Source organism: Harpia harpyja, chromosome 6 (assembly GCF_026419915.1).
Source record: "Harpia harpyja isolate bHarHar1 chromosome 6, bHarHar1 primary haplotype, whole genome shotgun sequence".
Lineage (NCBI taxonomy): Eukaryota > Metazoa > Chordata > Aves > Accipitriformes > Accipitridae > Harpia > Harpia harpyja.
In genome coordinates, this window is record NC_068945.1 from 25000656 (window position 1) to 25025353 (window position 24698).

The window sequence follows — 24698 nt, forward strand, 5'->3', positions numbered from 1 at the left end:
CCGACCCATGTCACAGAGCGGGGCTCATGCCCTCCCCCTTCCCCTTTTGCTTTCTCCACGTTATTTTTCCCACCAGCTCAGCTCCCTGGTGCCATTTGTGGTGCAGCTGGTGCCCTGGCATGGCTGGGATTACTGGGCTGGGGCAGGAACTCACCCAAGGGAACAGAAGATTTTCTGTGCCAGTGATTGGATGTGTGAAGCACGGGTTATTTTATTTGCCTTTGGATCTGAATTTCTTGGTTTAGGTATTGTCAAACAACTGAAAGGACTGACATTAGCTGCCTGGCTCCCATTAGCAAAGCCACTTTAAAATCTTGTTGCAATCACTTTGTTTTCTAACATGTAACTAAAGGCCTTTTTACTGCTCCTTTATGTGACGGCTGCTTTCTACAGTCTGAGCCATGCAAACAGAAATCGGGCATATGCATCTTGCCGATACGGGTATTTTGAAAGCCTTTCCAAATACTTCTGCCAGTGACTGCAGAAAAGCTTTTATATCAGTAAGAACGTGTATATTGAGCTTTCTTCCAGAAGCTGTGAAAGGGCCACAATATATGCTGCCGGCTTATTTTACCAACTGAATAAATGTCATCTCTTTTTCGAATAAGAAACTTGGACTATGGCAGGAGAAGTATTTCACTGTATAAATGAGTTCTACACATCCGGAGCAGGAACTCGGTGCCTTCACTGGGCAGAGATGCTTGGATGTATGCAGACAAAGCACCCCAATATTTTTAATGTGGCAGATTTTAACTGTCCAATATTGTGCATGGTTCCCACCCCACCTTGGATGAATTGGCTTTTTAAAGCAGCAGCTGAGACCAAGGGGAATAAGTGATGTCTGAGGGGGAAAAGAAATCTTTACAAAATCTCAGGCTGAGCTTCTGATTTTGGGCCACATGACTGAAAATGTGAATCCTGGACTTCCCCCCCCCCCCCAAACCTGTTGTTCTGGGGGATGATTGGGCTATAGGCTGTTTTGTATAAGGTGATGGGTTATTGCGATCAAAAGCCTCACTGAGATACATAGTCCTTCTATCTGCTGGTATGTCATTGGGGTATTTTTCCTTTGCAGGATGAGAATATACCAGGAACAACAGGTCTCCTCAAGAAATGCATTATGAGGCTTAAAACGTAGTGTACAACAAAGGAAGGTATCACGTTAAAATGAAGCCTTCTGTTTGTAATTAGGAGATTAGTTAAGTGCTGTGCTCTGCAACTCTGGAAAAGCCATAGGCAGCAGCTGAAATGCCCTGGGAAGGACTGTAATAGCCACCTTGGTACTTAGGAACCAGGCTGTGGCAAGCTGCGTGTGTTCCCTGAAGTGACATGTCATGTGAACCCTGATGAGCTTGTCCTTCAAGAGAGCTACCACGCCGACCTTGCTGTGCTTGGTGAGGTTACCACAGATGTAGTGTACAGATGCTGACCCCAGGGAGTCCATCTCCTACATGCCGATCCGGATGCTCGAGCCAGTGGTGCTGTGCAGTGAGCGCAGCATCCTGCGACTGCTGAGGCTGCGGAGCCAGCTTCTCCGCTGGTCTCTTTTTAGAAGAAAACCTATTCCTCTCCTTCCTCACTGTAGGACTTTGGAAAACACAGAGTAGCGCCTACCATCCTGCAGCTCTGTGCCTGCTGGGATGGGAGCTGGGCGGTGTGGGGCCACTGCAGATGCGGGTACCCACAGCAGATGCTGGTACCCACCACCTGGCACAAGCCTGCGGCATGCAACTGCTCTCTGCTCACCAGCGGGTAAAGCACCTCTGCCGCACACCCTTGTTAAAAACACACGGCTTGTGGCACTGTAAGAAAGAAATCAATGCATTTCTGTTTGAGTATGGTTAAGTGTATTTTGCTTTTGTGGGTAGCTCTTCTAACGCCTTAATTGGCATTGACTGGTGACGACCAGGGTGCAGAGGAAGAGCTGGAAGCGGACGGTTTCTCAACCACAAAGTAGCAAGTGGCTTTGGGCTGGCTTTTAGTGCAGCATAGATTTAAGCTGGTTTCTTCTGAAGCTTTCCTAGAAAAACCTTGAAATCGTTCTCGTTTGCCTCTTTGCTAGATGGAGTACAGGAGATGTTTGAGCTTGCGTGGAGGTTAGTTTGGGATGTTTCTTTCCCATTGTTAGCAAATGGGACAGTGCTTTTTTTCCCAGACAGCTTTTAATTTTTAAAGCTGATGAGTGCCTCACTTTGACATAGTGTTAAACATTTAAATGCACCGGTAGGGTGCCTTCTTCATATCAAACTCAGATGGCTCATCTGCAAAAATAACCCCAAAACCAAACTGAAAACAATTCTTTTCATATGCAGAAAACTCGGCCAAAAAAACTTTCTTCCTTCTGTGATCAAAGCAGGAACTATGTAGTTTGGTTTGTGCAATGAGGTTAGATTTTTCTTCTTCCCTGTAACATAGCTTCAGTCAGTTGTCAGCCAAGAGATATGTTTGGATTTTTCATCCCCATGTGGATTTGTGGGAACGCGCACTAGGAGACCAGATCAACATTGTAATAGTGCCTGCATTGATCTAACGCAGTGTTTATGTGGATTCCAGCCATCATTCATTTCTTCTCCAGCATCCAGAGGCTATAATGGATTATTTTATACAATAATCATGATAGTACTTAGCTGTTGTCTAGCATTTGCAAGGCATTTTATGAAGAAGGTCAATATAATTATCTCCATTTTACAGCTGGGAAATAAAGGCACAGAGACATGAAGTGATTTGTCCAGGTCTGTTAAGCTCCACAGCAGTGATGGGACTAGGGAGAGAATTTGGGTCCCTGGAGGCCCAGAGCAGGACTCTGGCTGGCATGTCCTGGCCCCGCCACTAAAATGAGCCTTCTCTTTTCCACTCAGATAGGACTGTGCAGGGTCAGCCCGCTGTGGCTCTGGGATCAGTGCCCACCCCGGAGACCCATGCCCTGGGAGGGGGTACCTGCCCAAAAGCACATGGCTGCTGAAGGATACAGACCATGTGGTTTTCCAAAAAAACAATTTCTCTTTCCTTTGGTCACCGCAACAACGACGCGGAGGTGGGTGCAAAAGGGAAGTGTCTGTGTCTTCCCCCTGCCAGTTGTCTTTTCTCTTTGGGAAATCCCATCACTGAGATTTGACTGGAGCCTTACTGAGGTCTGGGATATCTGCCCTGGCAGCTCCTTTCTCCACTGACTCACTGCAGTTTCACCTCTCCTGCAGCCGCTTTCTCCGGTGGCCCAAGGAAATGGGTCTCGTCCTTCCTCACCCCCTCTCTCATCAAGTCCAAGGGGGTTTGGGGAGCCTGGCATGGCCACCTGTGACAACTCCATCCCTCCCAGCCCATCCGCAGCTCCGTGACGAGGTGCGAGAATACCGGGGCTTCCTAACACTGAGATGAAATTAAGATCTGAACCCGGACAAAGGCGGTGGGCTGTCGCCAACATCACAGAGCTTCTGTGCTTGGGGGTAACAGACTTTGCACATTGGGAGTCTGTGGAGAAGCTTATCTTACTGCCTTAAACTCCGTTGAAAAAAAATCACAAAATTAGTCTTTAATAGGGCCTAAACCATCTGTGCTTACAAACTGGGCCCCACCAGCTCATGCCTATGTTGGCGGCATACGCTGAACGGCTACTTATGGGCACTTTCCTGCACACAAGCCCTGTCCACAGGAGACAGAAGCAGGGGCTAAGTGTGTCATTAGCTTTTCCCTTCCACAGTCCTTGCAACTACAGGATAAAACGATGTGTGTTCTTAACCCACACCTCCTCCCAGGCCTGGGGTGGACTCCTGTCCTGTATTTACATCCTCCTTCAGCATCCAGCAGCTGTCAAGTGCGAGCACGTCCCAGCCCCTGCTTTGGGTACTGGAAATGTTATTTTCCCTTTGCAGCTGGCATCAGCGTATGCCTGGCATCAAGGTATATTAAGATATCCAACAGGGGACTCTGAAAAGAGAAAAAGTTGCTTGTTTGGAAAGGTGTTTTGGCAGATTTCTAAATGAAATACAGGTCGTTTGAGAGCTTGCAATGTGAAGCAGAAATGGCTCCCAGCCCTTCCCCCTGCTTCTGTAGTGCTTGCTTCCCGAGCCTTTAGGCATCTGCAAATGCAAGAAATACTTGAAACTACAAAAATTGGAAGAGGCAATTTGGTAGCTCATATTTCTTAATGTACGTGAAACTCCAGTAGGTTGCTGGCTGGATAAAGTGGGTAAAGCATAATCCCCGTGCAGACCATAAATAGTGTGTCTACTCCGAGCAATGGCAGAGAAAGAGGAGGAGAGGGTGGAGAAAGTGGGGATTATGGATCGATTAGGGGGAGAGATTTCCCCCAAATATTTTATCATTTGCTCACGCCTTCACCGTGTGTGAAATCAGGGGTCTATAATAACTTTCTAATTCCTGAAAACACAGTCACTCAATTCAAAAGCTGCGGCGGGTTCACAGGAGATGTCTGCTCCCGCATGGAGCCCACGGCCCTTGCAGGGCGAGTCCTCAATTTTATTAAACCGATCGTAACCTTGTGTAACCACATTCCCCAAAGTGAATAGCTGGCCTTTCCTTTCCCAGCTTGCTGCACCCTCCATTTCCAAGTCACCAGGGTTCCTATGCTGGACTGTGCTGTGCCATGTCAGGGCCCCATGGGATGACGAAACAGGTGATGAAACACACCTCGTGATGGAGTTGGGAAATGTCAGTTCTCATTGCCCGGTGCGCTCTACTGTTAATCTGAAAAAAATTACTATGAATCTTAAAAAAAAAAAAAAGAGGTTTGTATTATTTACAGTTTAATTTCTTTATTTTTTTTTTTTTTAATATAAACTTCTAGCAAGAATGCTCCCTTGTGTCTCCCATGTATCAAGATATAGTTTGTTGTTGAACCTGGTAGACTACAGTGATGTAATATCTCTGCAAAGAAAAGCGCTGACAGCAATATGAGTTTTTCTGGAGTTAGTTCTTATTAGGTTTGAGGCGAGGTTTGGTTTTTTTTGCTAATTTATTTATGGGCATTTCAGCAATTCTTCTGGTCAGTCAAGGAATGAACAGAATGCTGTAATGTTAAAAAAAAATGGAGCTTTGATCAGTTTTTGAAGGGAACTGCGAGGAAAACTTGCAAAAGAAGTTGCAAGTGCTGGGACAAAGGAAAGGGAACGGCACAAGACTGCTCAGTTCCTTAAATGTTATCTTGTGCCAAAATGTCTATTTTCTTGTTTTCTTATTTTTAAGGGATAAATTATTGGAGGAAAAAAAGCCCTTCATATTAAAATTACTTCTTTTGTGTGCTTTTCTAGTGGTTTGCCTACAAATAGAATGTTCTTACTTAATATCAGGGAATTGTATTAGTCTCTTATCTTAATTATGCTTTGCAATTGTGTAGGCCAGCGGCTCACTAATGCCTTCCCCAATTATTGTGGGGGGGAAGGGGAAAAAATCCTTGCCTGCTTAAATGAGAAAGGAGTGAGGTTGGGAACTTGTATGCAAAGCCCTTTCTCCTGGAAGTGGGCTGGAAGGTGGTGGTGGAAGAGCTGCTCCCTGCAAAGATGGCACCGGCTGACCCCGCAGCCTGGGGGCTCCTCGTTCCGCTGCCCACCCACCCACGAGTCGGTGTGGTACCGAGTGAGCTCTGCAAAGCGAGGGAGGCTATAGGAGATGCTGGGAGCAGGACCTCGGCTGTGGCAGCGTGCATGGTGGGGCTGGGAGCTTGTGGTACGGAAGAGGTCTCCCACATGGATGGCAAGGTCATTCGTCTGCAAATGCCCCCTCTAAAAAAAAAAAAAAAAAAGCATTAGATGGGGAAATTGAGAAAGTCTTTACCTGGGACTTTTCTTCCTTGTCAAGTAGCGCCATGTGGGAATAGGCTTAACTGACATCATGCTTTTTTAATAGCAGAAATGTAAGTAAGCCTTAAGTACTGGCAAGAAGCAGAGGTGTGAATGGATTTTGAGATAACCTTCTGTAGTCCTTTTTTTCCCCTCCCTTTTTAAAGGAAATCCCCATGAGTGGGGAAAGTGGAGAGCATGGCTCACGTCCTTCTCCCACCCTTCCCTTTGCAGGTTTGCCAGAGAGAAAGGTCATACTGTAGAACCTGTACCACCTAAAATTGCATGTAAAACTATGTGTGGACTACAATACCATGAAGAATCATATTTAAAGCCCCCAAATAATTCTTTTCTTTTAAAACCAGGACTGACTCTTAAATTGCAAACAAGGACTGACAAATACAACCCCCCCCAGGAGAGAGCAGACGCACTGCGTGGCACGCCAGGGTCCAAGTGAGCGCCAGACCCAGCTTTTCACCTCCTCGCAGCATCAGGATGCAGCAAGCACGGCTGCCTAACTGTGGGGCTGAGACCCCGCAAACAGCCAACAACTCTTTGAGCGCTCCATTCCTTGAGGAGGCAAAACCGTCATTGCCAAACCACCAAGTAGGAAGAGGATTTCAGTGGTGATAGAGAGAAGCAATTACCTTAAACGGTAGAGTAACTTAAACCATTTTTATGCTGGACATCCTCCTAAGCGAAGAGTAAAGGGCTGGCTAACTCGACAGCCACCGGTGATATCAAGCACGTTTGTCGCTTTAGATTTCACCTTTACATTGTTTTCTCATATACCCATGCATATATCCCTTACGCAGGTTTGTTGTGTCTTGGGTGAGAATGGAAATTACCACTGGCTGAACAGAGTCTTTCCTTTGTCCTCCGGGAAGCCTGCTATTCCTGTTTCTTTTAGTTCTGATCAAAACGTAGTATGTATGTATTATCTCACTGCACGGAAAGCATGCAAACGCTCTTATGCTTTTTGGAGTGGTATAGCGAATTGTGAGAAGCACCTACATCTGCTGGCTGGGGGCTACCTGTATATGTATTCTGCTTGGCTCTAGATACGCTTTTAGTAATGCCAAAGATAAAATGAGACAGAGATGCCAGTCCAGTCCACTAAAAAAGGTTTGGGAGCATCTTTTTATTCTTTACATTTGTAGCAAAGAAAAGTTTAGATGTTAGGAAGGCTGTTTCAAGCAGTAAGATTACTTGGACTCAGAAACAGAGCATCCAGGGAAGTTGTAGAATCTTCATCATGGATGGTTTTAAGAAAAGAAGAGATTAAAACCTGTCAGGATTCATGTAGAGGTTGCAGTTGATCCTTCCTTAGAACAAAGGACAAGATCCAACATCTTGTAAAGACAGTAAGTACTGCTGCTTTGGCTGTGCAGACCTCTGAATCAAGCTGCACTTGCGAACTGGTGGTAATGTCCTTGGCCAAAGGACTGCCCTGGGGGCTCTGGTCCCGTATCTCGTCTCGCACAGCCGCCAACAACAGAGCCACAAGGAACTGAGCGACTACAACGTGCTCCTTCCCCTGGTATAACCTCCCCATTTCTGGCAAACAGCTGTTGAGAAACTTTCTGAGATGAAGATTGTATGTACATCATTATATTTAATAGTTACCAGTGGCCTTAGCCTCCAGGAATTTGTCAGATCTCTTTCTGAAATCGTTTATGCTCTTGGCTTCCAAACTGTACCATGGCCATGGGCTCCACAGCTTCGTTATATGTGGTGAGATTTGGTTTTGGCTGGCAGTTTCTCTGACCATCCCCAGTTTGTGACTTCTGAGAAATGCCAGGTAATCGCTCCCCTCCACGCCAGGCACGAGTCTACACGTCTCTAACAGACCTCCACTCTCAGCGCATGGGGACTGCAGGAAGAAAGTCGGGAAGGGTTTTGAGCTCAGTGGGAGGCAGGAGCTGCTGCTTTTGCACAGCGGAGGAGTACAGCTGGGCGGCTGCCCCTGGCTAAGCAATAGCTGGCTGGAATTCAGGGGCAGCCCTTTTCCTTAGTGTCTGCAAGAAGAGCAGCTGAGCCGCTGAACCTTGCCTCTCTTTGGGGCAATAGCTCCTGCTGAGGGTCCTAATGCAGCTAGATGCTGAAAGCAGCAGGATGGGGCTGATCGGGTAAAAAAAGACGTGGTGTGGCATCCGGCCGTCGTGTGTCCTTCCTGGAGGCACCACCAGTGCCCCCCTTCCAGCTAGTGAGCCGGTGGCCTCACTGCATCACTCATCCCCACTCCTTTCGGTGTTGTACGTGTTCGAAGAGCAACACCAGAGTCATCTCCTGAGCCTGCTTGTCTAAACAGTTGGCAGCAGTGGCCCAGTGGCCCTGCAGGGATGATGCTACCTGATACTAGCACTCGGTTGGTTCCTTCTTTGATGGACGTCTTCTTCACAGCAGACTGTACACATGCTGCAGCCCCAAAGGCTCCTCTGCCAGGGACATGCATTTCACACCTGCTTTACAGGTACAGGATTACAGCATTGCTTTGTAAATTAACCCCCTGTGATTAGAAACATTAGCACTCCAACTTCCCCAGCAATATAAGCAAGGCCCTCATAAGGCTCACTGCTTGTTCCTAGCAGTCGGAGATAGCACTGGGAGATCCTGCAAATGCTGCTTTTGATCTGAGCTGTTATTGCAGTGGGGCACATTGAATTTGGAATACAGAAATTGCACGGAGTGGCCTGATCCTAGGTACATTCCTGTTCTGTCCCGCAGCCTGTTTGCTGTCATGTTTTTCCCTACAGCTCTCAAGAAGATGCCGTTTGCAGGCAGTTGACTGGGTGGGGAAGGAAAGAATTGCAAATTGCGGCACTTACTGCTCTCCCCATACAAATGCCAACTTCCCATTCACTTAAATTTGCCCTGAGCACCTTTTAAAAATGTGGTTCAATTTCCCCTCTTTCAGAGTTTTTGCTGGCACTTATCATCCTGGAATGGTACTTAATCAGGCCCTGTCTGAATTCTCTGTAAGGAAAATTGATGTCCATGTCTCCAACAAGCTGAAAATTGTCATCCCCCCCCCCAGCCTTTGACATATAAAGGCACTTTGTTTTCTGCAGTGGATGTTTTTGTCTAATAGGCAAATGACCCCGGCTGTAAGGCCTGCAGAGTGGGGTACAGCTGCAGATACCTGCCTTTCAGCCCAGGGCAGAGGAGGTGTGGTACCCTTTCTGGATTAAAGCTGAGGACTGTCGCCAGAGCTCACCCCATGCAGGCACCGGACATGTTGCAGGGGTGTGTTTCCATCCGAGCTGTTTGATCCTGACTTTTCCCAGGTGGTTTCAAGAACGAAGTCACCCTGTCTCAGGAGAACTTTCAGATGTCCTTCCAAATCACACTGAAGCTTGCTTTGGGATGCAACAGCCGGGATACCTGCACCTGGACAGGCAAGATCCTTCAGGTGCAGAAAGATCACCGGAGATCCAGAATGGCCATTCTGTACTGATTTGAACTTCCAGCCCTTTCAATGAGAAGGTAATTAGTCTTCTGAAGAAATGAGTCAAAAGCTCTCGCTGCCACTTTCGAAAGTTTAAACCAGCCCGGTGCTGCTGACATGCCTTTGGTGTGTCTAAGTGTCGCAACGTCTTCCGAACTGGCACCGTGACTGGGAATCAAATGGCCATGTGTGAAGTGATGCACATCTCATCATGACTGCAAAATCTCTAGTAAGGCCCAAGATTTTGCTTTCCGAATTACCCCCCCCCCCCTTTTGAAGTACAAACTGGCTCTGAGCTCTGAGTCAGCAATATGAATGCCTGAGTCTGTGCGCAGCCTGAGAGAACCGTCCACTTCTCATTTCTCCTGTTCATCTCAATCCATGATTAATGCTGTAGCCTAGAAATGATGTAACACCTAAGGCTGGTGTTGACCTCTGAAGCACCATTTTTTACAAAGGCTGGTGAATGAACCACCCAGTTCACTTGTTCCATCCTCCCTGGACGCCCACCTTGTGTCTCCGTGAAGCCCAACAAACCGTTTACTAGAAAACCTCCCAAACTTGGACTTTCCCTGAGTTTGACCTGCTGTCACCTGTGCTCAGCGCAAGCAGTTGTGGCACTTTGTGAAAGCGTAGAGACAGAGTTAGGTGAATGGAGTTTGTTAGAAAAATAACTGTCCCGAGGAGTTCAGTCCTAGTGGTGCCTTCCTTATACCAAATGGAAATGTGAATTTCAAACAGCCTCTGCACTGAAGTGCTGAAGACACCAGAGGGCTCTGTTGTGAGACGTACAGCTGGATCGCCACAAAGTCCATAGGATTTTGCTCTCAAGATACGCTCTCATTTTTGATGATCCCCCCGCCCAAAGACTAGCTCCTGCCGGCAGCGTGCCCTCACCTTCTTACTTGCAGCATGACAGTGGCTCTAGTTCAGGTTCCTCCTGTCCTCAGCTCTGCTATTTTTTATCAGGATATGGTGGCGTTTAGGATTTCTGTGGAAACCTGTTGTGCATAGTGCGACTTGTGGATGGATCAAGGCTATGCTGAGAAACCAGTTTCTGACAGCACTTGACTTCATTTGGAAGGCAACCCCCTCTCCGTGTTTTCAGTGGTGTCATAGTTTTCCCCAACCTGTTTGACAAATGATCCTACCTGTAGTTGCGTTCGTGCCTTTCCTGTAGGAAGTTTATGTTGAAGGATCGCCAGGCTTCGCTCGCTTGGACAGGGAAATCTCTTACATGACTCGCCTTGTCTGCTCAAGAATTTTGGCCGCCTCTGTTGGCATGATAGAGAAATGTGTTTGCTAGGCTTTTATCCTTAAAGGGATAGAATTTTGCTGGTATTTTACACTTAAAAGGATATAACATTTCTTCAAAACCAGAACGCACAAGCACATACATTCTCAGCCTGTTGCCTGGGATATTAGCCGGGCAACTCCTAATAATGCTAAAGCCTAGCAATGTAAGATTAAAATACATTAGTTGGGGATAAATTGTCTGTATATCGCACAAGAAATCTTAATGTGCATAGGAAACGCACCGTAAGCCCAATACCAGTCTTGCTTGGCAAAGCCTTCGTGATAGTTAGGGTGTTAATTTCAAGAACGTCCGAGGGCTTTATTGTACTTGTTTTAATCATTTGGAAGCTGCTCTTCCTGACTCGAGTGATGCCTCGTATTCTTGGGTGGCAGTTTCTGCTCGGTTTCAAAAACATCTTGACTGCCTCATGCTCTTTGTGTGTGTGCCTGCGCTCTCTCTCATCTGTTTACAGCAACATCAGGAAACCGCTGGTGCAAAGAAACCAGTGAGGGCCGGAGCGGGACTCCAGTGCATGGAACACTGGTGGCGGATGTCACAGAGACAGCCTTCACACCTTGCCGTTCCTCAGCCGGGAGGGACAGGGGACACGGTAGGCCCCACTCCTCCCCGAGCCTCGCCCCGCACCCGCCCGCCAGCGGTACCGCTGGGCCAGCGCCGGATTAACGCGTCTTCGTCTTGCAGCGCGCAAAATCCGCGCCTTCGGGACCGGACGGCGGGGTCCCGCCCGGGGCGGGGGGACACGGGACGCGACCCCGCGGGACCGGGACAGGCCGGAACGGCGGCCGCGGAGCAGCGCGGGGCGGGACCGCTCCCCCCTCCCGCCCCTCGGCTGCGCGGTGCGGTGCTGCGCTCCGCGCCCCGCGGAGGCGAGGGAGGGGCGGTGCCGCCAGTCGCAGAGCGCCGCCCCATTGGCCGCCGGCCGCGGCGCTTTGCATATCTCCGCCCCTCCCGCGCAGCTCCATTGGACGCGAGACGGAGGTGCTTTGCATAGCCCCGCCCTTCCCTCCCTCCCTCCCCGCGCCGCCTGGCCTGCGCTGCGGTGCGGTGTCGGGCCGGCGGCGCGGCGCAGTGCAGGAGCCGGAGCCGGACCGGGAGCGCGGCCGCGGGCAGCACCGCCGCGGGCAGCACCGCCGCTTCGCTGGCGTCTGGCGGAGCGGGGCGGCGGCGGCGGCGGCAGCAGCAGCAGTCTGCGGCCGGCGGGTCTCGCCGCGCCCCCTCGCTGTTCTCTCCCTCCCCCCGCCCGGGTCCCGCGGGTGCAGCATGAAGTGCAGCGATGGCCCGGAGAGGTAAGACGGCGGTGAGGACGCTGGAAGACCTGACGCTGGACTCCGGGTATGGTGGCGCGGCGGACTCGGTGCGCTCCTCCAACTTGTCGCTGTGCTGCTCGGATTCGCACCCCGCGTACCCCTATGGAGGAAGCTGCTGGCCGCACCTAACTGACTCCATGCACAGTCGGCACAACAGCTTCGACACCGTCAACACCGTCCTAGCGGAAGACTCCGAGGTGCTGGACTGCGCGGGGCAGCAGTGCTCCCGGCTCCTGCCCGACCTTGAGGAGGTCCCCTGGAGCCTGGAAGAGGTGGAGGCGCTGCTGTTGCCGCCGCCGCCGCCGCGCCGGGAGCCGCGGGCGCCGGGCACCGTCGGCACCGCCGCCGCCGCCAGCCCCGGGAGCCGGGATGCGGCGGCGCGGCTCTCGACGCTGGTGAGCCGGGCGCTGGTGCGCATCGCCCGGGAAGCGCAGCGGCTGAGCCTCCGCTTCGCCAAGTGCACCAAGCACGAGGTGAGGAGCGCCATGGAGATCGTCCTGGGCTGGACGCTGGCGGCCCGCTGCACGGCGGCCGCCCTCGGCGCCCTCTCCCTCTACAACATGAGCGGCAGCGGCGGCGACCGCTTCAGCCGCGGCAAATCGGCACGCTGCGGGCTGGCCTTCTCCGTGGGCAAGTTCTACCGCTGGATGGTGGACAGCCGCGTGGCCCTGCGCATCCACGAGCACGCCGCCATCTACCTCACCGCCGGCACCGAGAGCCTTTTCCGCGACATCCACGCCCGGGTGCTGGCCGGCCCCGCCGCCCCGCTCCCGCCGCCCGGCCGCCCCCCGACCGCCGCCGCCGGCCCGGCCGAGAAGGAGAAGGAAGGCGGCGAGGCGCCCCGCTTCACTCTGGAGGCGTTGGAGCAGACGGTCAACAACGACCCCGAGCTCTGGGGTTTGCTCCAGCCCTACCAGCACCTCATCTGCGGCAAGAACGCCAGCGGTGAGTACGGCCGCTGACCACCTGTTGCGCCGGGGCGGGGACCCCCCCCCCCCCGTCCGTCCGGCCGTCCGTCCTTCCCCCCGGGCGCCGGCCGGGCCGCGGCACCTGCCGCCGGGGAGGGAGGAGGGGGCAGGGGCGGGGGTTTGCCCCTTCCCGGCGGTGCCCGGCCCGGAGAGCGGGGAGGGAGCTGCCGAGCATCCCCGGCTGGCTCTGCCCTGGGGGGGTGCAGGGGTGTCGGCGAGGGCTGGGTGATAGACGGCGTTCAGAGCTTCAGTTTTCCACAGGAAATGGCAGAAGCGCAGCTGAAGCGCTCGCAAGCGAGAGCAAACTTTGTTACATATGCAGTGGTTTGGCCAGAGATTGCGTGGTTGGCGCTGAAATGCAGTCTTTCTGGACAGATTTCATTCATGTTGCTGCTTGTTTACCCAGAGCTTGACACAGATGCAACACGGTGATGCATCAACTTCCTGGGGATTGTTATTTTTTTTTCTTCCTTGCTTTTTTAAACGAAGAGTCCAATATTTTTAATGAGTACAGCAGGATCCCAAAGTTGACGTTTCTTCTTTCAGCTCCCTCTGTTTGCCAGGGAAGGGAAAATGGAACAAGCCGCGTCTCGGGGAGTCGGAGTTGCAATCGGGTGGTTTTCTCCTGCCTTCTTCTAAGCGTGCACAGGCACATGCGAACACTTTTATTAAGCTTACATACAAAATACCTGTCAAGCTGAGATGCAAATATTGGGGGGGTGGGGGGGGGAACTGGGAGAACAAGGATAACTGGAAGCCTAGATCAGGTCTACAGATAAGCTCTGTTAAGTTGTTATAGCCACAGAGGATGCATTACAGCTAATTATCTATTGTGTTAAGACACCTTCTCTCCCATAAGAGACCCAAAGGAGGATGCCAAGCAGGAGCAAAAGAAAGGGGCAAATCCTCCTCCCCGGTGTAAATAGATGCGGCTCCGTTCTGTTCCTCTGGCGGTTTTGCTCCAGCCATGGATGTCCTCCCCAGAGGCTCCGCTGAATCTCCCCTCGAAATGCATCTGCTGTCGGGGCATGTGTTGCAGGACCCTTGCGCTTTATTCTAGCGCTGTTGCAGGCAGGCATGTCTTCCCCAGGAGTGCCACCGTTGTTTTTTTCCTCGAGTCCTGGTACTGTGCCTGTAGGTTTCAGATGGCACTGTGTTGCGTTTCTGACATTGCAGCACTGGCTGTGCAGGCTCCTACTGAGCCTTTCATTTTGTTTTGCGGCTCTCTCCTAACTCCCTCTGTATCAGCTTGGGGGATTTAAATGAACTTCATTCTGACCCTCATTTATCTCCTTTCCAGGGACATGATTCAGAGTGTTCGTCTCCATTTTGTTATAGCTTTACCTGGCGCAAATCTCCTTGGTAGCTCACTCCTGACTCGAGCAAATGGCATTTTTCTAAGATGTTCGAATCAGACCCTAGCAAGTTGTCCATTTTGTTTTGCCTCTCTCCCTGTGTCATTATGCTTTCTATACAAACGACTGTAATGTTGGTTTGCTTTTTAGCATCTTGTAATACGTAGTTTGGCATCCTGTTATATATATTCAGAGTTACAGGTGCAAACAAGAGTCAGGCCTTCTTGTAATAAAAGCCATTTTTTATTGCTGTTTACGTTTATTTAGATTTAATCCCTGGACGCGTTGCATGCTCTTAAGTACTTTCATGGCAACTAAAACAGCCATTATAAACCATTAAACACATCAGCCTGTTTCTTCACCAGTGAGATATGTATCTGTTTATATAGTCCTCACCATTTTGATGTCTGAGTGCTCCATGGTTGGTTGCAAATGTTTCCTTCTCAGGCACTTAAAAGGTGGGGAGATCTGATGTGAGAGATTATTTGACGTGCTCGAAACTATTTGGGCAATCTGTGGTAGGCTAGGACTGCTGGAAGCTACGTCTCTATGTAGTGGCATAACCACAAGTTCATCCTTCCTCTGCACTCAGTGCTTGGAACACTGTGATAAAGCAACTTAATAGGTAGCAGACTTCTCCTCACATCTCTCTGCACTACTCCAGGAGAAGAGACAGGTCTTGTAGTCTGGAGTTTTGATAAATAGGGGTGCCATTCCCCAGCTGGGTGGCACGTGGACACACAGGCACTGAAATCGGAGGGTTTGGTCCATCAGATGTGGATGAGCAGCGGTGGCGGGGTCCTTTCTGGAGGTACCATGGCAATATGATTTGAGTGAAGCAGAGAGAAAGGAAAGCAGTGCAAAAGCAGACCCCCTAGCAGTACCTCAACTGCAGGCAGTTTTTTGGGGGTGAGAGATGGTGTCTCTCTGGCAGGCAAAATGCCACACCTTTAAAAATTTTCCAGGCTAAATTCAACACCTTAAATTCTATCTGGACAGTGAAACAGGCAACCCGTGAAGATCATGGGATGCAAGTATGCGAGGAACATGAGTTTGTGCGTGATGTAGTCCGAGTTTGCTCTAATATCGTTTGTGAACACGAGTGTTGGGGAAGATGGTCTGAGGATCTGCAAGACACAAACCAGCCTTTCAGGGCTTCTCCGTCAGCTGTGCAGAGCGTTTAGTGGTTTCAGCTGAGGTTTTTTTAGCCTGGTGTCATACCCAGTCATCTTGGAAGCTGCTGAATAAGATCAGTATTGCAAGATAACCTTCTCCTTCCTATAAATGATGGTCATGTGCCTTCAGACAAAAGGTGTCTGAGCCGGTTCTTTCGGTGGGCGCTTCAGCCTGCTGGGCTTGTCTCGGGTACGTCTGGCCCGAACTCGGAGAGCTGCCTCGACAGGAGCCCCGCTCTCCAACAGGTGCCCGCTCATTCGTCGTGCGGGGTTGAAGGCATGTGGATGAAGGCGGTGGCAGTCCTTCGTGGCCTGCTGCCTGCAACGCACATCTCCTTGATAAGCCTTTTAATAACCCCTTGTGTGGGACAGGGATAGGGATGACAAAGGAGCAGCAGGCAGTGGCGTCGGGAGCAAGTTGCTGGAGTATGCCAGCAGCTGCTGGCATCTTGGCTGAGCTTATCCCAGTTACTATATCAGAAAGAACAGACCTTAAAAGCACTCTGAGGTAGTCAATTCCCCCCCCCCCCCCCCCCCCGCACAACCAGAATTTTAATGTCATGGTTGAATGAAAATTAAAAACTTTACGTTTGGGATTTCATTGGCGCTCAAATGTTTCAATTACGAGCTCCGTCTGAACAGCACAGTACACATTTTACATCCTATAACAGTTGCACCGAGTGTTATTTCCCTTGAAATAGTGGGAGCAAAATATTGTGTACTCAATGAAAGGCAGTAAAAGCTGGCACCTCTGTGGTTTAAGTGATATTATTTTCGTTTCTTTATTGCTCATCAAACCCCTACTTTTAGGCCAGATCTGAGAGCTGCTTTGAGATGACTGGGAAGTTTCCCCAGGTCTTGGATCCAGCGCAAATCATAGGATTAAGTCCACGTATTCCATTTTCACAGGGGATGCCTGGATGGCAGGTCCAAGGAGCTCAAAGTCACCTATGCTGTATTATAAAGGTTCTCTTTTACCAGGTGGAGGAATTGGACAACACTTAGATTAATCAAGAGTTTAGGAAATGGGTTTTTCCTGTTTCAGTCTGGGGGGGGGGTCTCCTTATCTTACGTGGCAGGACTCACGGTGGGAAGGGCAGAGGCCACGAGGGAGACAGCCAGGGAGCCGGGGATCGTGGAGAGGAGGTTTCTGCGGAGCAGCCGGCGTGCACAACTCTGCCTTGTCTATTTGTGTGCAGCTACTAAAAATAGTTATTTGGAACCCAACTGTGTCCCTGTGGTTTCTTCCTGTTCTTAATATTATTTAGAGAGGAAGACACAACAACTAGGAAGAAACCCAGGATTAGGTCAGGCTTGGCTGACACGTGTCAGCTAACCTCAGTTTAACCTCAGCCTCTTCTCCTAATCCAGGCAAACTAGAGGGACTCCAAGCAAATGAGCACTACCAATATATTAGCACAGCTTAACCAAATCAGTTAATGCTTTTAAGTTCTGATAAATATGTATATATACATGTGTGTATATAGAGCCCATACCCTTCCTTTACTGGCGAGCATACTGTTATCTGTTTGTTACTTCTCTGCTTTCTATGGGAATTGAACCATTCAAGATGCTGTTACAGCTTTAGGAGCAACATAAAAATCAATCTAAAACTTATTTCAGCTAGGATGATCGAGGAATATTTGGGCACAAAATGGAATTTCATGCCTTTTTCCTGGGCTTTTTTTAACTGCAGTTTCAAGAACATCCTTTCCCCGCCCCCATTATATTTCAATCGTATTTTTCACTAGTAAAAAAAAATTTCAAATTACAGTTTGAAGTTGCACCTGTATGTTATACTTGGAGGTCTTTGCTGTTAGGTTTTTTCCCATCTGCTCCTGGGCGCTTGAGTCCCTTGCCTGGAGGTTGACATGAGTACCGGTGCAACAAATGATGTGTATTTTTGCCCAATTCTCTTACCTGACAACCTCCCAAGCAAAATTCCACAGCCTCTCTGAACAAGTTGTGAATTTGTCCCCTCTCTGAATGGGAGGGAGAGTCGCCTGCCCAAAAGGCAGAAGGTTGTGCTTGATCGTGGCTGGTGGGAGCTGGGATGGCAATGGGGAAACCGTGCTCCTTCCCTGGAATGGGGTGGGTTGCTTCAATACCTGGTGTTGGCAGGAGTGGGACAGATGGACGCTCCACGTGTGTGTGCAGGTTGCAGACCTCCATTGCCTTGTGAGGGTTGAGAAAGAGCAATGGTGGGTCTGGGAAGTAGAGACCCAGTAGAAGGTTGTGGTTTGACTGGCTGGCTGATGAAGGTTTGTTTCCCCCTGGACATTTTTATTCATATAATTTGTTTCAGTTATGAGTATAATGAAAAAAAAAATCCCAGAAATACCAGAATAATCATAAAGCTGATGTTTGCCAATATGATTATTCCCTTTGTCATGTTGGAAAGTACCTTAATAGCAGTTACAGCCATGGCCACGCTAGGGAGTTTTAGGGGTGCAGCTATACCGCTTAGTTCCTGATGTAAACGAGGCTTTGGAAGGATGATTGGGAAATACGATTGTATATACAGGGAGCATGTTAGGGGAATAACAGCATAATTATAGCAGTATATTGGGTTCCTGACTTTTTTGCTGAACGCCAACAGGCTTCATGTAGTCTTTCAACCCTCCTGTGAGCTGACACAAGGTGCAGGTGAGCATTAGGGACAACTTTGCGCCTTTCCCTAATGCTACAGCAGGTGATCTCTCTTCCGTAGCTGCCCAAAGTTACTTTGAGTGAAAAAGGCAGCATGGTTAACGTGTTGGCGTTTGTGCAGTGCGTATCAAACCAAGCTGTTGGTTATCAGTCAGAAATCTTCCACGTTGTCTGGGGTAAATACCCAGTGGTGCACCGGCTGGGGACACCTGCAGCCTGAGCCTTTTCTCCCTTGTCCTGGACAGGGACCAAGTTCTCCTCTCTCAGAAGTTAGAGGAAAGCTTTATGGTCTTCCCCCCACCTTACCCCCAGTGAAGGTGTGAAAGGAGAAAGCCGTGCTCCATTAGATGACACCAGAGAAGAGAGCAGTTTCCTGGAACGTGTGGGTGCCGGGAATTAAATCATCCGCCCGGAGTGATTTCCTCTGGCCAACACGTAGTGCAAAAAGAGCAGGGGCTCCTTTCAGACGCCTCACCGAAACTAGCAGCTTCCACCCAAAATAGCTCTGCTGCTGGCCCAGTAGAGGCTGTACAGAAAAACCAAGGAGGGGATGGATGAGGGAGTTCATCGCCAGGACGTGCGCTCTCGCTGCGGGGATGAGGAGCAGCAGCGCTGCCACCGTTTGCGTCCCCGAGCAGGTTGGCTTTCTGCGCGCTCGCAGGGGCCGAGGCAGATGCTTGGAGCCCGGTGGACGGAGGACTGCTCCCGTTATCTCCTTTAACATGAACTATTAGCATTAGCTGCTGGGCAGAGAAATGAGCAGCTGCTCGGCATCGTGGGCTGATTTTTTTTTCCAATGCTTTCGTCTCCCAAATCTCCTGTATGGTCTTCATGGCGTGCATCATTGCCTGCTCGCTTTTCCAGTCTCCTCCCAGTTTCAAGACTTTGCTGCTGCCTCTCTCAGTCTCCCAGGCTGGGCTGTCGTTCAGCCCTGGCAGTGGTGCCGTCCTGCCAGTCCCTCTGTCCCAGCGCTCCCACCCGTGGCTCTGTCTGCAGGGTGTTTTCCTTTGCCCCAGGCATAGGAGGCTTCAGTAAGGTGTAAGGAAAATTAGGGACTTTTTTCTTCCTCTGCTCTTGTCCTTGTTTTCTTCCTGACCAAAAGCAACTTAACTGCACCAGCTCCATATAAATCTGTAATTATAATTGTTATGTACCTGCTAAGTATTTTAAAGATTTTAAAGGACATACAGATGGAGTCAAAATTTTCCCAGAGCTTTTGTGGCCAGCTTAACCTCTGGTTACTTTGCCAGAGGTGTTCAGTTGGACAGCCTGAAAAAAAACACAGACTTTAGAGGACTGTGCCAGCCAAATGTGGCTCTTGATCTGTCCTCGCTTTCAGGGATTTCCTACAACAAAGGGTTTCTATCAGTGGGCTCAGCGTGGCCACATTTGTCTGTCAGCACGTAAGCTTCCCATTTTCCCAGAAGGTAATACAGCAATCCTGCTGTTGTAGGCTGTGAGGAGATATAATCTGGTGGTCAGTCATCCTTTTCCATAAAGCTACATCTCTCTCCTGTAAAAACAGAAGAGAGGAGGCCACTGATCAGGTGAAATGAGTGGGTAAGAAGGCAGCTGTAGGCTCGTTTTGATAGCAGGAGTGAGGGGTAATGTTTCTGGGAGCAGCTGAAGAACAAGGAGACGTTGTCGATGTGGATCAGTTCAGCAGCATGGATGGGGCACAGGCACTTATGCCGATGCCTTGCTGAGGCTGCAGAGGCTTGTCTCGGTTATTTTAATTAATTTAACCTGTTACACTGAATGGATGCTTTTGAATCATCACACTCCCTTACCATGGCAGTTTGTGGGTGAGGAAGAAGTTGCACACCGTGGCTTATGGGACGAGACCATTTTCTTGGGCTCCGTTCAAGTGGTGCCTGTCATCTTGATGGTATTTTATTCTCTTCCTTGATTCCTACACTCAGTTCATAGTAAGCAGTACCTTTTTTTGGTGTAATTGTTCCTGGAAACAATTGTTCCAGGCAGTTTTATAATATGGTACTGTAAGAGGGCTGTTGGTGTCCTGTGGTAAATACATGGACCAGCTTGGGGCCTGAGGAGGTGCTTGGGACACTTGCATTTTACCACAGGGTTTCTCTTGGCTCATCACTGATAGGGAAAAAAAATCGGCTTTGACTTGATTTAAACGATACCAGATTGGTAATAGGGAACAGGGAGAAAATTAGACCACTCGTACCAACAGTCCTCAGGACAGGTGATTATGCCCCTGCTGAACTGAGCTGGCAGAGGTGAGGAAGGACTTGTTCACCCTGGTCGGTTCCAGGCCATTTAAAAGCACTGTGTTAAGTGGCATCCTACTTGTTGAAAGATTGTGGTCTGGGCGGCTGTCACGCAGACCTGGTGTAAATCTACGTGCGTGGTGGTGCGTGGCTGACTGTCCGTGAGCATAACAGATCCGCTTGGTGGGAACTTTGCTGGCGTGACGCTTGGGGACGGGGCTTTTCCTACCGTTGCGCTTAAGGCAGTAATGGATGTTGATACTGGGATCTTTCAAAAGATACGTGGAAGCACAAGAGATGGGTATAAGCTCTTTTTCCGCGGTGTTGTAAGGCAGCTGAAAGCGAAAGTGCAGGGAGGGATCAGTGCTGCGGGATGCGTGGGAGGCGGGATGCTCACCAGGAGATAGAAGTGCATGGAGGCGTTGCAGCCGAGCTGGGAGGGATGGGTAATACCTTTGGGTCAGCAAATTTGCAGTGTGCTCCCAGAGCCCTTACGTGGATAGATCTTGCTCATGTGAACAGCTCGTGGGCTTCACACGGCTGTTAAGGTCCTGGGACAGGCTCGTGAGTGAGCAGGCGAACAGGAACCCCCGAGAAGATTAGAGAAGAGGCCTCTTCAAGGACCGGATTTCTGTCCTCGAGTGCTGTGGAGTAGCACCTGGACCTGTGAGAGTCTGAGGCTTTAAAATTAATAAAAACACCCTGCTTTTAAATTGCACTGCTATGAAATATTGCTCCCAGGTGGGGGAATTGAACAGGGCTGGGGTTGCAGCAGAGGTATGGTGAATGCATTTGCATTTTCAAGGCAGTCAGATTATTGGAGGAAACTTTGCATCCTGCAGCGTTTCGCAGTTTCTGTGGCCCCATGGTAGTCTTGGATAAACACTGCTGGGCTGTAGTGCCTTTGCTAATATATTGTGTTTGGCTGTGAACGAGGAGCTAAAGTTGGGGAAGGTCATTTTTTCCTTGCAGAGGGCTGAGCGAGCCTTGCAAGCCCCTCTCCGGGATGTTATCCAGCGGGGATTTGGAAAAATAGAGGTTGTGGGGCTGTGGGCTGTATCCACTCCCCAGGCTGCAGGTCCTTCACCCCAGGAGAAGAACCTTCGCTTCTCTGTCACCTGAAAGCAGAGGACGTAGCCGGTAGCAAGGGAAGCTGCCACCGGCGAGGTGGGCCAGCTGCCCTGGGACTGATGCTGGACTCCCAGCCCTTTGGTGGGAAGTGCTGCCAACAGAAAGGAGAGAGATTGCAGGGGTTGGAGTCATTTTGGGTACCCACTGAGAGGCTTTTTGTGGAGGATGCTGAGAAGATTTTTTTGTAATACAGGGGCATTTTTTTTTGCATGCCAGCATATCACAAAAGTTAGTTTCACTGAATCATTCACTGGAAGTCTGGGTAGGTAGATTATTTTGCTCTGGGTTGCAGTATAGTGAACAAAATTGCTAGGAGCTAGATGCAGGTACCTCTGATGCTGTGATGTTTATAAAATAAGGGTCGCAAAACTCAATACTTCAGAAAAATTATCCTTGTGGTACTGATGTTATTTCACTTCTCTAGTGTACCTTTTGTGTGGAGCGATGTATGATACAAGGTGTTCCAAATGTATTGCTAAACCCAATCCTGTAGTCCTTGCTTGGGCAACATTCCCACTGATTTTGGTGGCAAGGGCAGCCCGTCAAACACCAGGACGAGCTCTCGCATTTGGCAACAAATTAAAGAAACTCCTCAGTCAAAGCTGTAGGCCCAGATTTAGTTTTGCTAAAAATAAGCTTTTTCAAAACTAGAGGTCAGTATCAGTACCTCACTGCAGGTATTTATTCCTAAGTTGAAAGTTTTTTTTCTTTTCATTGTTTTACTGATTCATGGCGTTCAGCTTAAAGACCCCTCAGTGCAGCCTGTAAGCCCTCATGCTAACTGGCTAGCCTATTTTCGCTGGCCCACATAAGAAAAATCCTAAAAATAGTCCAGAAGCGTATGTTTTCAAAAGTAAATTAGATTTTTAAAATAAGAGTTTCAGTTTAATTATCTGGCATGCTCTCAGTAAGGAGGAGGTGTTTCAAAATATGCAATTCCTTTAACATGGAAAAAACCTCCAACCCCAAACAAGCCGTCTCTCAGTAGTTAGGACCTGCTGCTGCTTTGTTATTGTGCTTTACCTATTAAATAGTTCTTCATTATGCCACCGTGCTCACAAAAAAATTGCCTTGTGCATCAGATAGTGAAAACAGTTTGCGAGCTGAGTGAATGCAGGGGTAGACACCAGCAACGTGCAGACTATTTTTAATGAAAAATTCCCACCTGTGTGAATGCATGTGATGCCTTGCCTTCCATCTTAAAGAGTATGTTTGGTGAACCACGGGTAAGACAAGCAGGAGTAATTTCAACTATTTTACAGGTTTAAATGTAGGAATGAGATAAACACCTGTCTAATGCAAAGGTTGCTGAACTTATGTAGCAATGTTCTTGCAGCTGAAAGCTGGGAGCCAAGGTAGGTAAGTCGGCGACGCTGTCTGACATACATCAGCAGTTAAACTGTGGTGGCTGAATGCTTCTAAAGCAAGATTAAATACAACGAGAGAAAGATACCCTAGCCAAAGCTTATTCCCCCTTAAGCATACAGATAATCTAATTGATTTTCAGGAAAGATATGGGCTGTCACCTCTCTTCAGCACATAGAAACTGCGTATGCGTGGGATAATTGGCAGGTTTTATAAGGAGACCTGTGGTGATGAGAGCCATCAAACCGCCATAGCAGATGGGGATGCTGATGTCTGCTGGCTCTGCCTCCTCTCCGTTGACCAGGGGTGTCACGGGGAGAGAAGGGCTCAAGACGGAGCTTGGGCTTGTGGAGAGACTCGTCAGTTATCAGATGGGTGGGAAAACACCGCCTTATCAGGGCTGGTGAGGTTCTATCGAGACACCTTTAATTACAGACTGTGTCGGTGTGAGGCTGGAGCTGGTGAGTCACAAAGCGTTTTCTAAGGTTTTGGGCTGGCACTGGATGCTCAGGCGTTGGCCGCTATCGTGGGTGACTCCTCTTTCATTCCGAGCGAGGAGGCGCAGCCGTGGCAGGGTTTTCGTTTGGAAGGGACCCTACCACCCTTACCCCTGCCTTTGTCACCTGGAGATTAGATGGCTGTGATTTGCCCAACCTAGGGCTATGCTTTGGGACTCCCTGGGAGTTTACCTGGAATGCTGCTGCCTGCTTAATAGCTGCTTCTCATGCAAACAGTGCAAACACACCCAAACTACAAAACTGGCTACAAAGCTAGTTGCTGAGCAGAGTTAGACCTGTACTGTCGAAAGGAGCTGCGAGGCCCACGGGCAGCTTGTGCAATCCGTGTTGCATACTCCCGACAGTGCTGCTGAGACATCCCTGGCTGGAGTGAGAAAGTGTTGTGGGCACACTGGGGTCTTTAGGGGTGGGATTCACACCGTTTGTGGTCTGGTAGGGTCTCGAGTTGGATGCGCCCCTGGGAAAACATCCATTTTGGGGGGTAAGGACAGCGTTTAAGGGAAGAGATGTTGAGAAAACGAGGACTTCTTAGTTTACTTCTCCCCTTGACTGTGGCTTGAGGAGCATCACAGGGACAAGTTCTGATCTTGTTCCCCGTGAAGGCTCGCAGTGCTGCTGGCATTGCACTGATAGACTGAAATAGTTGTCGATATTTAAACACATGAGTGTTGGCTGTGGCATAAGGAAAAATGAGAACAATTCAGCACCCCCATAAAACATCCTCTGACCCTGGAGTAATTAGTTCAGTTTCAGTAGCCTCATTTCCAGAAAGAGAAAGAATAGAGCAAATAGCAGAAAAGATAATGAAAGTCGGGGGGCCCAAGGGGAATATTTTGGTACGGCGATAGTCAACTGGAGTGGCGTTATTTGGTCCAGAAGGAAGGCACCCAGGGGAAGCTGGGATTGCACTGTGCAAGAGAGTGAGAGGCAAAGCGGGAACTGATCAGCCGCCTAATTTTTTTGCAGACAGCCAGGATGCAAGAAGATTAAATGAAACCGAAAGAGAGTAAATTTAAAATAACTCTGAAGAGCCCTTTCCTTTTTGCAATGTACTGGGGGTTTGTGGAGCTGAATACTGCAGGGAGTGACTGGGAAACAATGTGCTGGGGTTATGCACATGAAGGAGACTGTTTCTAAAGATTATATTAATATTCTGTTTTATATTAATAATTGCAGAGGAAGTACTGTTTCATATTTTAGCCCAAGCTTCTCTTGGACAGCCTTCCCAGGCATTGCACAAGACGTGGCGGGTGTTCCTGGCCTTTCTCTGCGCTGCAGAACCATTGCTGCTGACTGGGCGCTCTGCAAACAGAGGTTCCTTCCTGCAGTATTGTTCACACGAATAAACTTCATTCCTTTCAGTAGTCCTGTGAGTGAGTAAGAGCCACAGGACCGAATGATCTGCTGTTCTGAGCTCCTTTCGTGATAACTT

General features: G+C 49.4%; 1 protein-coding gene across 6 annotated transcripts in view; it reads left to right on the forward strand.

Annotated features, from left to right (window-relative positions):
* The first annotated feature begins 11660 nt into the window (after positions 1-11660).
* Positions 11661-24698, forward strand: part of ABTB3 (ankyrin repeat and BTB domain containing 3) — a 192916-nt gene continuing 179878 nt past the window's right edge. For 4 of the 6 annotated variants that reach the window (XM_052789751.1, XM_052789753.1, XM_052789752.1 and 1 more), the window contains exon 1: positions 11661-12813. In XM_052789751.1, the coding sequence (XP_052645711.1) occupies positions 11835-12813 (979 nt within the window). In that variant the 5' untranslated portion in view covers positions 11661-11834. The remainder of the gene's footprint in view (positions 12814-24698) is intronic. The other 2 variants (XM_052789749.1, XM_052789750.1) reach the window with 2 other exon arrangements.